Below are 14374 nucleotides of genomic sequence, written 5' to 3' on the forward strand. Positions count from 1 at the left end.
CCTGGAAAAGGTGGTGGAGAGGAGGACGCTGAACAAACTATTATCCATATTGGATCATCCTGACCACCCTCTCCACCACCTGCTGCAGGGACAGAGGAGCACTTTCTCCAAAAGACTCCTCCAGCTCCGCTGTCACAAGGACAGATACAGGAGATCATTCCTGCCGACCGCAATAAGACTGTACAATAACTCACCTCTGGCAAAATAATACTGTTGACTGTGTTTCTTGGTTGTTTGTATATAATATATAGCTATATACTGTACTGTATACACTGTATATACTGTGCATTTTATATTTTATATTTATATTTTACTGCTATTTGATTGCTTTCTATTATTCTATTATTATCTTATTGCTTCTGTATGCTGCTGTAGCTAAAAAAAAAATTCCCCTCGGAGATTAATAAAGTAACTACCTAACCTAACTTTACATAATTGATATACAGTTTAGAATTTTTATTTTATAGGAACCATAGCACTGTTAAGACGAGTAATTTGGAGGACTTGTTGGGATAAAAGTATTTTGTCATCATGGAAACTTTCCTCTGGCGATGTGCAACAGTGACACAATTTGTTTTATGTGACAAGTAAAAGTGAGATGTTGTTTTATTTCCTGAAAATCAGCTGGTATAGTCTGTAAATCACTGCGCACAACAGTCCTGCAACGGAAATGGAGAAAGCATCAACAGTTATTAGGTTCCCGCTCATCATATTCAATGAAAAGTCCAGGAGTCAAAACATTTCTTGAGTTTCCACATGAAAACAGTTCATTGTGACAAACAGGAGCTCGTTATGTGTTTTTGTCTTCCGTCCTAGCAGCCAGGTAACGAGGTCCACCTGGGCTCGTCTCATTGGTCAGTTCAAGGGATCCAGTCACAGGCCAGAAAATAAAAAGGAAGAAAACACGCTTGGAGCTCTTCGTTTCTTCAGAAATCAGTGTTTGTCTTTCTTAATTAATTGTTTGTCTTGTTTTTTTGTTTGTTTGTTTTTTTTTTTTTTGGGGGGGGGGGGGGGGGGGGCTCAATCTTCATCCTGCTCTTCCCCACATTTTCTAGACTGAAGTAAATAAACCACAGACTTCATCTCTCTCGTGTTTTTCCACATTAAATTGAAATTGTGTTTTTACTTTACAACTAAAACGGATCCCAGAACCTCTTGCTTGTACAGGGTACTCTGCTTTCACTCAAAATCCGAACAAAATACACCAAAAGCGCGAGACTGGCAAAGAAGTGTCACAGAAAAGTTTTCTTATTTTGATGAAATATATGTTCAAAACCGCGTAAATGATTTATTATCCGTCTTATTTTTTTTATTTTTTAATTTCTTGCCAGAAAAATAAGTATTTTCTTGTTTAAGACAACCTAGGCAAATATAGATTTTTTTTCTTTCATATATAACAAGAATAAAAGTTGCCTATAAAAGCTAAATAACTACCCTAAACATGTCAAAAATAAAAGTGTGCTGTCTGGCTTTGGTTCAGCGTGTTGCCGCTTCCTGCTGCAGCTGTGACAGGTTTTTGTACGACGGTTTTTCACCGTGTCTGGGTGGGCTCCACGGTGACTGAACAGTCACACAGAGCTGAACAAAAACCTGCAGCCTCGTCTCAAACGTCCCTTTTGGACCAGGAATCCTCCAGTCACCAAAAAAACCCACCAAGACACCGTCGGTCCGCTCCAGGTGAGTCCTCAGCGGATTCTTTTCTGTGTAAAAAGTCCGATTTCTTTCACTTCTCCGACCCTCGTGTTTCTGCTCTGCTGCGGCGTGTGCTGCTCACACGGTTTATATTCTTACATTTACTGGATAAATACCCAACATTTACTCCTGATTCTGTTCCTCTGGGTTTCACAGCTTCGCAGTGAAAAAAAAAAAAAAATTTGAACACTTTTCAGCTGTTCTGAGGTTGATTGACAACTCAGGAGTTTTTGTACGAGGCTCTAACACTGTGACGCTTTGGTATTTGGAAATGCCACCCGTCTCGTCGTCGATCCTGACAGTAAGAAAACACGCTTTCTACTTTTTAATACTGGGAGAATGTGTCACCGTTGCGGGGTCTGATTGGTTTTAAATCAGAGTTTATATGTTTTAAAGCTTAAACCTGTATGATCCGTTGAGTCGTGATGTGAAGACGAGCTGCTGATTTCAGAGATGCAAAATGTAGATTTTTACAAGAAAAAAAGATTCATATTGACAGAAAATCTGCATCAGGACTTCGAGGGAAAGTTAGAACATGTTTTCAAAAGATGTTTTTTTTTCTTAATTCAAAGCCTGAAATGATCCAAAATACTGTCGGCTGCAATGTTTCAGGTCCTACGTTCAGTGTCTTCATGGCCGAGTAATAATTGTACAGTTAATTTGTTGATCATAGTGCTTTACAAAATCATCACAGATGAAGAGTTTAAAAAAACAAAAACGTGTTACCATTTTTAGAGGCCAGAAAAAGGAATTAAATCTGTCCTGTAGTCCCAAAGTCCAGAAAAATCATGTTTTAAATATACATACTAAAGTGGTTTAAAAAAATAAATTAAAAAAAAACTGCAGTCAAATACAATCTTTTAAGGTTTAAAATGTCATTTTAGAAGTTTTTTTTTATGTACAGATTGTCTTGTGAACAATCACGAGAACTAAAATCATGCACACTTTGAATAGTGATAACGTTTTATTAATTAATGAATACATTCATTAGCAGAAATGTATTTCAAAGATTTAAAAAAGAAAAGAAGCTGGAAACAATTTTTCTTAGTGAAACCAGAACACAAACAAAAAACAATCATGAAATGAGTCTAAAGATTTTTTTTTTTAAATGTTGTTTAAAAGCCTTTGAAATTTCTCTTGTCATCTTCTCTGCTGATGAGAGTTTGACAATAATGATGAAAATATTAAAGACATTTTGGGAGGTAAACTTTCTGTCTGGAGTTCTTTTAAAATTACCAGCTCAAGTTGCTTTCAATAGTTAGTCAGATGAAATATATACTGGGTCTGAATTTGAGCTGCTCCTTGGCTGTGAATTACAATAATATTTTCATTTACTGCTGCTCATAAATCCACCGCTGCTTGTGTTGACTTTGATAGTTTATTTATTGCCCAATAAACACTCCTGAAATAATCAAGCCTACTATTTTTTTGTTCAAAGCTTTCAGATAAAGTAAAATGTAAAGTTGAAATGTGGAAATTAGTTATTTTTTGTTTTTTATGACTAAATGTTCTTGACGTTCAAATGAATAAAATCCTGATAATTCTTTTTTGTAATGATTCCCTCCTCCGAGCTGTGTGAATCAGGTTTATCGTTCTTTGTTCCTGCAGATTCGACCGTCGTGGCCCCGTCCCTGTTCGTCCTCAAGCCCCTGAAGCCTGACAGACCGCCTCTGACGTTGGCCCACCAGAACCCAGAAGTCTGCCTGGCCACTGATTTCCGTCCGAGGGATGGTGAAATGATTGTGAACACGGTGAAGGATTCGTACAATTTTAACACCAGTAGCGCCGTTCTGTCCAAGAAAAAGAAAACCTACGTCTACGCCGCTTTCTCCGATGACGCCATCAACTCCTGCGAGCTGCACGGGTCGTCCACCAAAACCCAAATCGGTACGAAAAACCACCGACTTATTCCAACAGTCGCTAAAGTCCCAGTCAGTGATCGTAGCTCTGACTGAGCTGTGTTTAATTCACCCAGTTTTGAAATGTTTTCTGCGATCGCATTAAACCATCACTGAATTTATTGAACACGTTTAACTTGTTATCTTAATTAAAATGAGTTTTGGAGGGACAAATTTGCTGAAAATAAGTTTTTGAATCGGTACAGAAACTCTGATGTCATTAGGCCTGCTGTCAACAACATTTAGCATAAATAACTGTGGAAAAATATGAAGAAAACTTAAATTGTTAAATGTATTCTAACTCCTGATAATGTTGTTTTTCACTTTTAAAGTCTCGGTGAAATATTTGAGAATCCTGTTGTCCTGTGAAATGTTAAAAGATCAGAGCCTGTACATGAATTTCACAAAGAAATTCACTTAAATATGTTTTTTTTTTTAATTTTTATTGTTAAGTGTTGGTTGATACAAAGTCCGAGTGTTGAGCCTGACCGTCAGTTTAGGATACGTTCCTACCGAGAGCTCAGAAACTCTCAAAATGTTACAATAATTAATATTAATAGTTTAATAGATGTTTGTGTAATTTCTGTATTTCCTGTTTCCAAACAGATGCCCCCTGCCTGAATAAGGACCAAATAAATGAGCCCCAAAAAGTTGAACGCTGCACGGATGAGTCCTGCTCTAACTTTTATCCAGGTGAGTCACCGAACACACCTGGAAAAAAAACGTTCCAGCTTTTGGCCCTGGACACATTAAGCATTAAGATTAAGATCATTTTATTGTCATATGCAAAGTTTACACCGTCCAATGAAATTGGATGAAAAAAATGTTTTTTTTTAACACCCATCCTGACCTGCTGCTTTATTTTAATGCTCAGTCTATTAGAATTTTCTGATGTATTTATAAATGTCTGTAATTCACAACGTGAACCGTCAGGCTCGACCCCGATCACGTCGGTTCGGCCTCAGTTTATTGAATTATTCCAGCCGGTTTGAGAGGGTCGAGCTCTGCGTCGCGCTGGCTAAACGAACTGTGCGAGGGAAAGCTGCCGCTCAGAGTTCAGGTCACGGACGGACGGATTCGGCCTGAACTGTCGTTTTTTTGTTTGTTTCGTTTCTTTGCCGTTCAGAAAACGCCAAGCTGAACTTCTTCCTGCTGGCGATGAACGGAGTCAGAGTGGTGTTCACGAAAACTCTGGTCTTTAACACCATCCTCACCATCAGAGCTTTGGTCTTCTAACTCGGGGCTCAAAACCAGCGCTGGTCAGGCTGAGAGGAAAACAACCGAAGCTTCTGCAGAGCGAACAAGTCTGGATCCAACCAAGGCTGCGCAGTTCCTGCTCAATGTTTGTTTCTTATAATTCATCCTCAACAGCTTCTTTCCGTTGGTTTTGATTGAAAGTAGAAACGCGTTTATATTAAGTCGTTTCTCTGCATCAGTTCTTTTAATGTTTATAATGTAGTGTTTATCACAGTTGTTTTGCTTTTTTGAATTCATAAGCTTTGTGTCAGTTTATTCAGCCTCTTCTGTATCAATTTACTATTTCCATGTTTTCCAGGTTGAAGCGTTGCCTTTTTGTTTCGAATAAAAACTCATCAGCTCTTTATGATTCGGTGTTTGGATGTTCTCTGCTTTCACTCTTGACTCTTTAATCTGCATCTTCTTTTCGTCCTTCTTTCATCTTTCCTTTTGACTTTGAGGATTGTTGATTCATCACAAAAAGATTTTGATTTAACACTCCGCAAGTCGACATCTGGGGATCGTCCAAAACATACAGATACGATATATTTCAGGAGGACCTCGAGGAACTTCCTTCAACTGTGGCACAATCTTTCAATCGGACTCTAGGACAGCGGTCAAAGGTCACAGTGAACTTATGTCCATCCTGTTCTTGTAGCCACGATATCTGTAACCTCTTTGGTTGCTGATGGCTTATTTCTGGTCGTTTTTTAGTGTGAACGTCTTTATCAGTCGGCCCTGTTTGTCTCTGTCTCAGAGTGTCGGTCGGTGTTCAGTTCAGTTTCATCAGTTGAAACCACATTTCAACAGAAACCAGAAACAGTCGAGCACGAAGCTGCAGATAAAAATCAGACGGAAACCGAACGGCAGCTCAGTTTCACTTCGACAGGAAACACTTTGGAGCATCAGCTTTTTGCTTGTTTCTCATGCCAGCGTTACGTGACTCATTCACAGTAATTTACATGTTTAACTCTTTGTTTTAAGTCAGACGGGCTGCGTTCAACACAGCCTGAATTATTCAGGTCAAAGGTCAAGACAAACTCACAATGTTGTTTTTCATTTTCCATCCAGTTCAGTTAATTTCAGAGAACTGAGGAAGATTAAGCACTGCTGTAAATGATGACGGTATGCGGCTGCACACGTTTTAGGAGATTTAAAAGTAATTTCCATAACAGTAATCTCCTGTTATGAGTCCTCAAGCTTTGCACATGAAACACAAATAAATTCATTGTCTGTAACACACAGCTCTTCAGAAACACCTTTACTGTTGCTGCTGTAGATTTCCACGTTTAAACTGAGCATGCAGACGTCTGACTTTTCAGTAAATTAAATCTTATATGTGGTTTTGTGCACTCATTTTTGTTTTACAACATAGTTTCTGAGCTTTATTTCATTTTCCTCCTCCCGTTGCTCCTCATGGCTTTGAGGTCGTTTTGTTTTAGTATATTTTCATCTCTCTGCAAAACAAAATATAAATCAGAGAAAATACTACAGCAACCTGACAAAACTGAACCTCAAAGCTTTTAAAAAAAAAAATAAAGTCCTCAGGCAACCACACATTTTTACACAGGGACTCAGAACAAGTTTTATATCCTGACAAAAAAAACTGATCTGAGCTCAAACATCAGAGGTTCAGTAGATGGGGAGATGCTGCCACCTAGTGGATAAGAGACACATCATCACTTCAACTCTTGATGCTCTCTGAGCTTTCTGTGATGCTGTTTTCATTGTGCTGATGGGGAGTAAGTGATCTGCAAACTTCCACTCAAACACTTAAAATAATGACGCCTTAATCAAACAGAAATAATAATCTTTCTTGGAAAAAGTTTGAATTGTTTTAGGAGGATTCAGGACTTTGTTTTTTTCCTGCTGATCAACTGGAGGGAAATATTTCTGAATTGTTTGACCTAAAAAATGTCAGCGAGATGTTAAATTGATTTACTCAGACCAAATCATGTTTTTTCTGTGTATTGTCCATTCAATTCAAAGATGGGGAGGATTTCTTCTTCACCAATATTAAGTTTAGGCAACAGTGCAGGCAGTGCTTGAAATAAAAATAAATAACTATGGGTTGCTATATTTTATATTTGCATAAGGACTGGCTTCCAGCTGAGCAGCTTTTAAAGGCTGTAAATGAGAATGGAGACATCCTGAGTGATTCGATGCTGCAGTGTCTTTTTGCTCTTTGAATCTGGAGGTTTTCATCTGGCTGAGTATGAAATGTGTGCAGTTATGTAGCTTTGACAAGAGAAAAACTGATTCCGCTTTGATGAGATGATGAATTTCAGCTGCAAAACAACGGGAAGAAAAATGTGTTTCTGGGTTTAATCTCAGACTGATGTGAAAAGAAAAGTCTGTAGTTTCTGTTTTTTTTTTCTTCTTGTCAACAAATCTCTAGAAAAGAACCACCAATTAATTGATTCTTCTGATGAGTGTTGACCTCACACACCTGCTGTGTTTGAAACTCAAGCATTTTTTTCTTGTTCAGGGCCCTCCGGTATGTCGGGCTCCTGCCATGCTGCTCAGGTTTCTGTCTGAATGTACTGAACTTCGCCAGTCCTGCATGTAAGAAAAAAATTAAATAAAAACTACTGAAGTAAACTAAAAAAATACTCTATTAACAGCTGGAGTTTCCTGTCAGACTGTTTTTAGGCCACAGGTGAAGTTTGGTTCGGAAATGGGTCACATCAGTTTCTTTCTCTTTCCTTCCTGCCTGTTACAGACGCTGTGAATTTACTCCTGGAGGAGTTAGTGTCTCAGAGGAGGAGATGCTGAAGAGGAGTCCTGAAGCTGATCAGCACCAGCAGGGATCCATGAGAAACCCAACAGGTACTCGTTTGCTAACAGACATTTCCACCATCAAAGTCCGGTTATGTGGAGAGAAATACTGAAGCTAACACCTCCGTTTACTTTAGCAGAAGTTGGTTGCCTGTTACGCACGTTATTGGAGTGAATGTTTATTGTGTTGTGCATGAACTCTGTCCCACAGTGACACTGCAGCAGTGTTTGTATTTGCTGTTGCCTGAATGAAACAGTGTGACGGCGTCCCTCAGGGATCAATTCAAGATCGTCTTCTGTTTTCAATTCTTATATGATATCTGTCTCTTTGATGTTTAATGGTCAAATTCATCTTTATGTTGATGATACTGTCTGATGATGTTGATCATGACTGCATTTGGACATTTTCCTTTTCGTATTTTTTTTCTGGGTGTAGAATAGGAGGATGATTCTTAATCCCTAAACTGTAGTTTGCTTGTTTTTCCAACCAGAGTAACGGCTATCAATTAACACAACGCAGTTCTAGAAATGTGAGCATTGATTGAAAGGTGTTGCAGGAGGTGTCCATAAAACGAAGAGTTAAATTCCGGTGGTTAATAGTAACAATAATTAAAATTTGACTGATGCACATGAGATGCTGTTGGGTAAAAAACACTGATCCAGATTGATCCTTTTGTAAAACTCAAATTTCTTTGTCATAATGTGACTGTTACTCTGACTTGTTGTAAACTTATTGGAAAATGTTTTATTAATGGTGGTTTCTGCCTGCCAGCTTTCAGGCCACTCCCCTTTGAAGGAGCCAGAGCTTCATTTGGGAAATAGCAACCAGGTGAGTAGCTTGAAATGGATTTTGGGATTCTGGAGACCAATGAATACTCCGATTGTTCCATCTAAAGTTGGAGTGTTTGGATCAGATGGCCTTTAGTTGACTCAAGATGATGGAATTAGAAGAAAGTGGGCGTTAAAATGGACACAATGGACTTTCTGAAGGCACCGTGGGTGAGTTTCTGTTCAAATTCTTAATCTAGAAAACAAAAGCTTTCAAAAGAAAGAATTGAGTAAAAATGTGTTGTTTCTGTGGAGCAGTGCTTTTATAGTCTTTGCCAGATAATTAAAGTTGCTATATACATCAAAATATAACTTGAAACAACCATCACAAAATTGACATCAGTAAGAAAAAAACACAAGAACAGAAAATAAAAATGACGTTGAAGTTCAGAGCAGAGATAAAAATAGATAAAAACAAGAAGATAATCAGAATCTCTTGCATCAGTACGAGTCCATCAGTATTTGTCACAGAGTGTATTGCAGTGTGAATAATCAGGGAGCAGGCAAACTTTATTTTGGCAGAGGAACCAGACTGACCGTTGAAACAGGTAAGACAATAATTTTACATAGATACACACTTTAAAACATGTAAAACAGGACTTTTTCATTTGTCATTTTATTCAGGTTTAATCCAGTTTTAAGTTTAATTGATTGAAACTGAGCCAGACATATACAGATGGGACAGGGAAAAAAAATTATAAAGAAAATAAAGATCTTAATGAGTAATCATGAGTTAAAAAGTGTTTTCAACTACAAAAACCTTCAGCAGCAGAGAAAACACAGAGTAAAGCTTAGACTCAGAAAGATTTCTGAAAGACAAGCTGCACCAACAAATTAACTATTCCAATAAACAAGTTAATATGAAATCCCAGGTTAATGAGTAAACACAGAATAAAAGTCAAGCCGACATGATGCACTGCAGTATTTGTCACAGTGTCTGTTACAGTGTGAATAATCAGGTTGGAGACAAACTTTATTTCGGCAGTGGAACCAAACTTACCGTTGAAACTGGTAAGATTTATCATTCATAATAGTTTCACATTTTAAAAGTCTTGAAAGAGCATTTTATTTGCATTTCTTAAGCTTTTGTCGAGTTTGATTCCAACTGGGACCGACACGTGCTGCAGAATGTCCTAGAAAAAAAGAGTAATAATGAATTTGAAGTTTTAAAACAAACAAAAAAACAGGATTAAACTGGTCTAAATTGTAAACAGATGTGGAGAGACAGATAAAGAAACAAATAGACAATTATTTGTAAACTATAAAACCAAATAGTGGATTATTAGACACATGTAAGTTGGTAGACATAAAAATAAAGACAATACAGGAGTAACAATAAAGTAAGTGCAGCAGTATTTGTCACAGTGTGTATTACAGTGTGAATAATCAGGGATTCAAACTTTATTTCGGCAGAGGAACCAAACTCACTGTTGAAAGTGGTAAGATTGAATTTCCCACTTTTAAAATGTTTTGAAAATCATCTTTAATTAATCTATTCAAAGTTTAATTGATGGTTTTACTGTGTATTCATGAGTTTATCACAAAATCCTGGTGAGTTATAATTAATTCAGAATGAACAGAATCAAAATGGATTTAAGTGTAAAAGTCAGCTGCTCAAAAACACAAAGTAAAATTTTCAACAAAATGCAAATGAATGGATAAAATGATCAATGGAAGGACAACACCACACGCAGCACTATTTGTCACAGTGTGTGTTACTGTGTGAATCAGGGAGGAAACAGACTTTATTTCGGCAGAGGAACCAAACTGACAGTTGAACCTGGTAAGAGATTTTCTTTATTTTTAAGGGTTTCACACTTTAAAATGTTTCAATAGAACCTTTATTTGTGATTTTATTCTGTTTTGGTGTTGTCTGTTTGATGCAAACTGGACACACAAGGCAGGCTGAACTTTTTCTGTAATTCTGAAATCGGGATCAGACGGTTTTAAATTATGAAAACCAGCAGGAGAAAACAATGAGCCAAACTGGGAATAAAACGGTTATGTACATGCTTAAATAAGTAAAATAATCAAATATAATGTAAAGTGATATAAAAGTTAAAGAAAAAAAAAAGGTCAGAATATCACGAGGTCAAAATCGAATAATAAGTTTGTAAATGAAAATCCATGAAATATTGAAAACATTTAACTTTTTAAATTAAAGTTCTGACCAAAAATTTTTATATTCATTAAATCAGAAAATATAACAAGTCAAAGAATCAAAAGTTTGTTTAAAAAAAATTTTGAATTAAGAATCTCGTATAACAGACAAATTGATTAACTGGTTCAATAAGAGTCATGCGTGTGTGAGGTTTGTGTATGAGTGTGTACGGTTGTGCGAATGGAGCTGGAAACAAATTAATCTTCGGCGGCGGCTCGAAACTCATCGTGTCCACAGGTTGGTTAATCAATAATCTTTTAACTTTTAAATATGTAAACTGAGAACACGAGATGTCACAAACGGGATGATTTCTACATGAAGCCTGGTTTTAGTGAGAGTGAAGTTTTAATCAACGTTTTGTTGGGAGAGAAACTGGTCCGAGTGTAGTCGGTGGTTTGCCTGGTTTTTGTTGAGCTGTGTGTCTCAGTGTGACTGGACAGGGAGGCTACAGAACTGTGTTTGGAAAAGGAACAAGACTGAAAGTACAAAACTGTGAGTAACGGCTTCAATTTTAGACAAGTTTAGAATAAAGTTAAACCGTAATTTAACCTCAAAAGAGACTGTTTTCATTTTTGTCATGATGTGTTTAATCTGAAATCTGTTTAAGTCATTGGAAACCTGAGTCGTTTTGTCAGGATCAGTAAAATACAAAAGAAATGTACACTTTTTATTAGATTAAATTGAGATTTCTCAAACACATTATTCAATCCTCCATCAAATGTTTGTTTAACAAGACAAACAGTTTACTGAGTTAATTTCTGACAACAAAACCTCGAGTCATAATTCTGATTAAAATCATTAAATTTCTCCAAATCAAACTCACAAATCAAAGGAAATGATATCAAAAATCTTTTATTAATTCTCACATCCTTAAATGAAAAAATATAACGCATATATAATGTTAAATAAACAACCAAACCTGAGACGTAGTAACATAAGAAGCACAAACATCACAGAAATACATGAAGCCAATTTAAACCAAGAACCAAGAAAGAAAAACATATAAAATTAAGAATGTAAAAAAAAAAAAAAAAGCAGCTATCAGTTTAATGTATGTTTGAAGAAAAAAACAATTTAAAGACGATTTAAATTTATTGCTTAATCACGTGTAATACATGTTTATAACAGAATGGAATTCAGCTGGAAGCAGATCTGAGCTTTATTGGTGTTCAATATCAAATCCAGCTGTTAACAAACACTTAAATTTAAAGTTGAACATCAGACAGTTTTTATTCAGCTGTCAGTCACTGTGTGAAGGGAAATGCACAGAAAATTATCTTTGGCAGAGGAACTCAACTAATTGTCAACTCAGGTGAGACGCTAAAGTTAAAATATGAACTTTTTTTAAGAAGAGAATTTTGTAAGAACTGAATCTTTTAAGAAGAGAAAAATTCCACACCATTTTTAAACCAACAAAAAAATCTTCACCTCCTCTTGTCATCTCTGTCAATAAATCAGATAATAAATTTCAGGATCTCTTTTAAAAAAGTAAAGATGAACAAGTCTTTTAACTTGTTTCCAATAAATAATAAACAAAAGAAGATTAAAACCAGAGTCTGGATCGCTGTGAGGTTTTCAGTCAGCTGTCAGTCACTGTGTGATGACAGGAACAGACAAGATTATCTTTGGAAAAGGAGTTCAGCTGATTGTTGAATCAGGTCAGTTATCTATAAAGATTTTTAAAGAGCATAAGTTTTTAACAGGAACTAAAATGAGTCCCAACAATCCTTAATCTACTTTCAATAATAGTCATTGTAGAAATAAATTGTTTTATGTTTTTGAGAGGAGACCCAAGAGTAGAAATTACTGCACAAGAAACAGTTCATAGGAGGTATAGGCAGCTTTTATTTTGCTTTTAAGATGCTGTGAAAATGGAAAATTATTTGATAAGAATTTTTTTTTTTTTTTTTTTTTTTATCAAAACAAACCTCTTTCTTGTTCAGATGTTAAAAGAATGAAATTAAAGTTAGAGATTTGCCTTTTTTTTAGAGAATGATTAAATTAACAACTACTGAATGATCTAAAATGAAACGGAAGCAAACTTTTTTCTTACTTCTTGAAAAGATGAGATGTTGGAACAGCAAAAGTAAATTTTCTTTTAATTCAGCTAAAGATCTATACAGCTAAAGACGTATGAATCTGTGTGAGCATCGTGCAGCTGAACTTGGAGCAGTTTTTGTGTTGTCACGTCTCATTGTGTGAACACTGGTTCTTATGGTAAACTGGTGTTTGGATCGGGCAGCAGACTGAAGGTCCAGAGCCGTAAGTTTGACACCAGAATCACTCACATATTTTAAAGTCTTTTGAATCAAATGATTCAAGCGCAGATTCAGACCCCATTGAGATAATGTGATTATAATTGTCCACAGTATTCAGCTGTTGTAACCGTGAAAACGTCTTCTACATTACAACCGGCTCTTAGCAACAGTTTGAAGTAACGTCGGGTTTAGTTTGAAACTGTAAAAGTTCAACAGCTTCTAGAGTTTTTGGTTAGTTTTCGGTCTTTGAGGCCATTCGATGGTTTTTGCTGAAGTGTTTCCTGCTGTGTGAAAAGTGGAGGAGGACAGAAGGTGATCTTTGGTCGAGGAACTCGTCTGACTGTTGAATCCAGTAAGTAATTCTTTCTAATTCCTTCAGAAAAACCAAGAGAGATAGAGAGAAAGTTCAGGATTTTTACGCTGTCAGAAACACTGAAAATCACCAATTTAAACGCATTTTTCCTGGAGAAACTGTTTGTCTTTTGTCAGAGTGATAATTGTGTTATTGGACTGAAGCTCTAGATTTAAAATGTTTGTTTAAAAGTGAATGAACCGATAGTGTTCATTGTCCAGACTTCCAGAGGAATTTTGGCTGGTTTTTGGTATCGTTATCTTCAGTTTCTTGTTGTGTTGTTAATGTTTTACTGACAGATGGGAAAATGTTTCTGTCAAAGATGTCTGAACAGTTTTTTAGAGAGAAGCTCATTAATGTCTACAGGTTGTTGAGTTTAATTCTGGTTGCGAGATATTTTCGGAGTTATATCGTTGCATCATCAGCGTAGAGGAGTAGAGTGAGTATGTGTCGTGTGTTTTTGTCGTATGTTGTGTTGCTGTGTGAAGGATACTGGTCTGGATAAAATCCTGTTTGGAGCTGGAACTAAACTGACTGTGAATCCCTGTAAGTTTGCTTGTCTTTTTGAACTTATTTTAAAAAGAACGTTGCCATAGGGAAATCTAAAAAGAGATTTTTGTTTGGGCACATTCAGCTCGAAATTACATTCGTAGACATTTGAACAGTTTTTATCCTCCGTAAAGTCGTAAACATCTGATCAGTTTACGTGTCTAAAGATCAATAATTCAAACAAAGCTGATGTCAGTGAGCATTTCGTTTACGTCTTTTATTGAAAATGAACCTAAAGATAAAATTTATTATTTTTCAGTTCGATTATGATCTTCATCATCGTCACCGTCAGTTTGTTGTAAAATTTGAAAATGAGCAAAATGGAATTTGGTATATTTTATTAGAATCAGTTGAAATGTTTCTGAACTGTTTTTGCATCACAGAACTGCAGGTTCATTTCCAAAAATTACATTTCAGCTCAGTTTATTTTTGTCGCAGCTGATTGAACCAAACATGTTTCTTTTCTTTGGTTTAAAAACTTTACGAAAAGGAAACTTTAGCAGCATTGTTTTGACATGTTTCTTTGATTTTTAGCTTCTCATTTCTGACAGAAACAGTTTCAGTAGTTGAAGCTGCAGTGAGTTGTTAAAGTTCGAAGTTTTTGAATGGATATTTGATGCTG

At 36.2% G+C, this 14374-nt stretch overlaps 2 protein-coding genes across 2 annotated transcripts in view; both read left to right on the forward strand.

Annotated features, from left to right (window-relative positions):
• Positions 1-551: 551 nt before the first annotated feature.
• On the forward strand, positions 552-5191 carry trdc (T-cell receptor delta constant). The gene is made up of 5 exons (XM_069142241.1): positions 552-561; positions 1504-1677; positions 3301-3579; positions 4197-4283; positions 4717-5191. The coding sequence occupies exons 1-5, from the start codon at positions 552-554 to the stop codon at positions 4824-4826; spliced, it is 660 nt and encodes a 219-aa protein (XP_068998342.1). The 3' UTR covers positions 4827-5191.
• Positions 5192-12178: 6987 nt separating this feature from the next.
• LOC138193934 (M1-specific T cell receptor alpha chain-like) overlaps positions 12179-14374 on the forward strand; it is a 41300-nt gene continuing 39104 nt past the window's right edge. The window contains exon 1 of the mRNA XM_069142250.1: positions 12179-12251. Within this exon, the coding sequence (XP_068998351.1) occupies positions 12194-12251 (58 nt within the window). The 5' untranslated portion in view covers positions 12179-12193. The remainder of the gene's footprint in view (positions 12252-14374) is intronic.

The sequence above is a fragment of the Embiotoca jacksoni genome, unplaced genomic scaffold (assembly GCF_022577435.1).
Source record: "Embiotoca jacksoni isolate LCO1_2020_lvr unplaced genomic scaffold, fEmbJac1.0.p SCAF_99, whole genome shotgun sequence".
NCBI lineage: Eukaryota > Metazoa > Chordata > Actinopteri > Embiotocidae > Embiotoca > Embiotoca jacksoni.

Excerpts from the sequence above, each read along its gene's own strand:
- trdc (XM_069142241.1), top strand. Across the intron at positions 3,580-4,196 it reads GTCCACCAAAACCCAAATCG|ATGCCCCCTGCCTGAATAAG; the intron begins GTACGAAAAACC and ends GTTTCCAAACAG. Across the intron at positions 4,284-4,716 it reads CTGCTCTAACTTTTATCCAG|AAAACGCCAAGCTGAACTTC; the intron begins GTGAGTCACCGA and ends TTTGCCGTTCAG.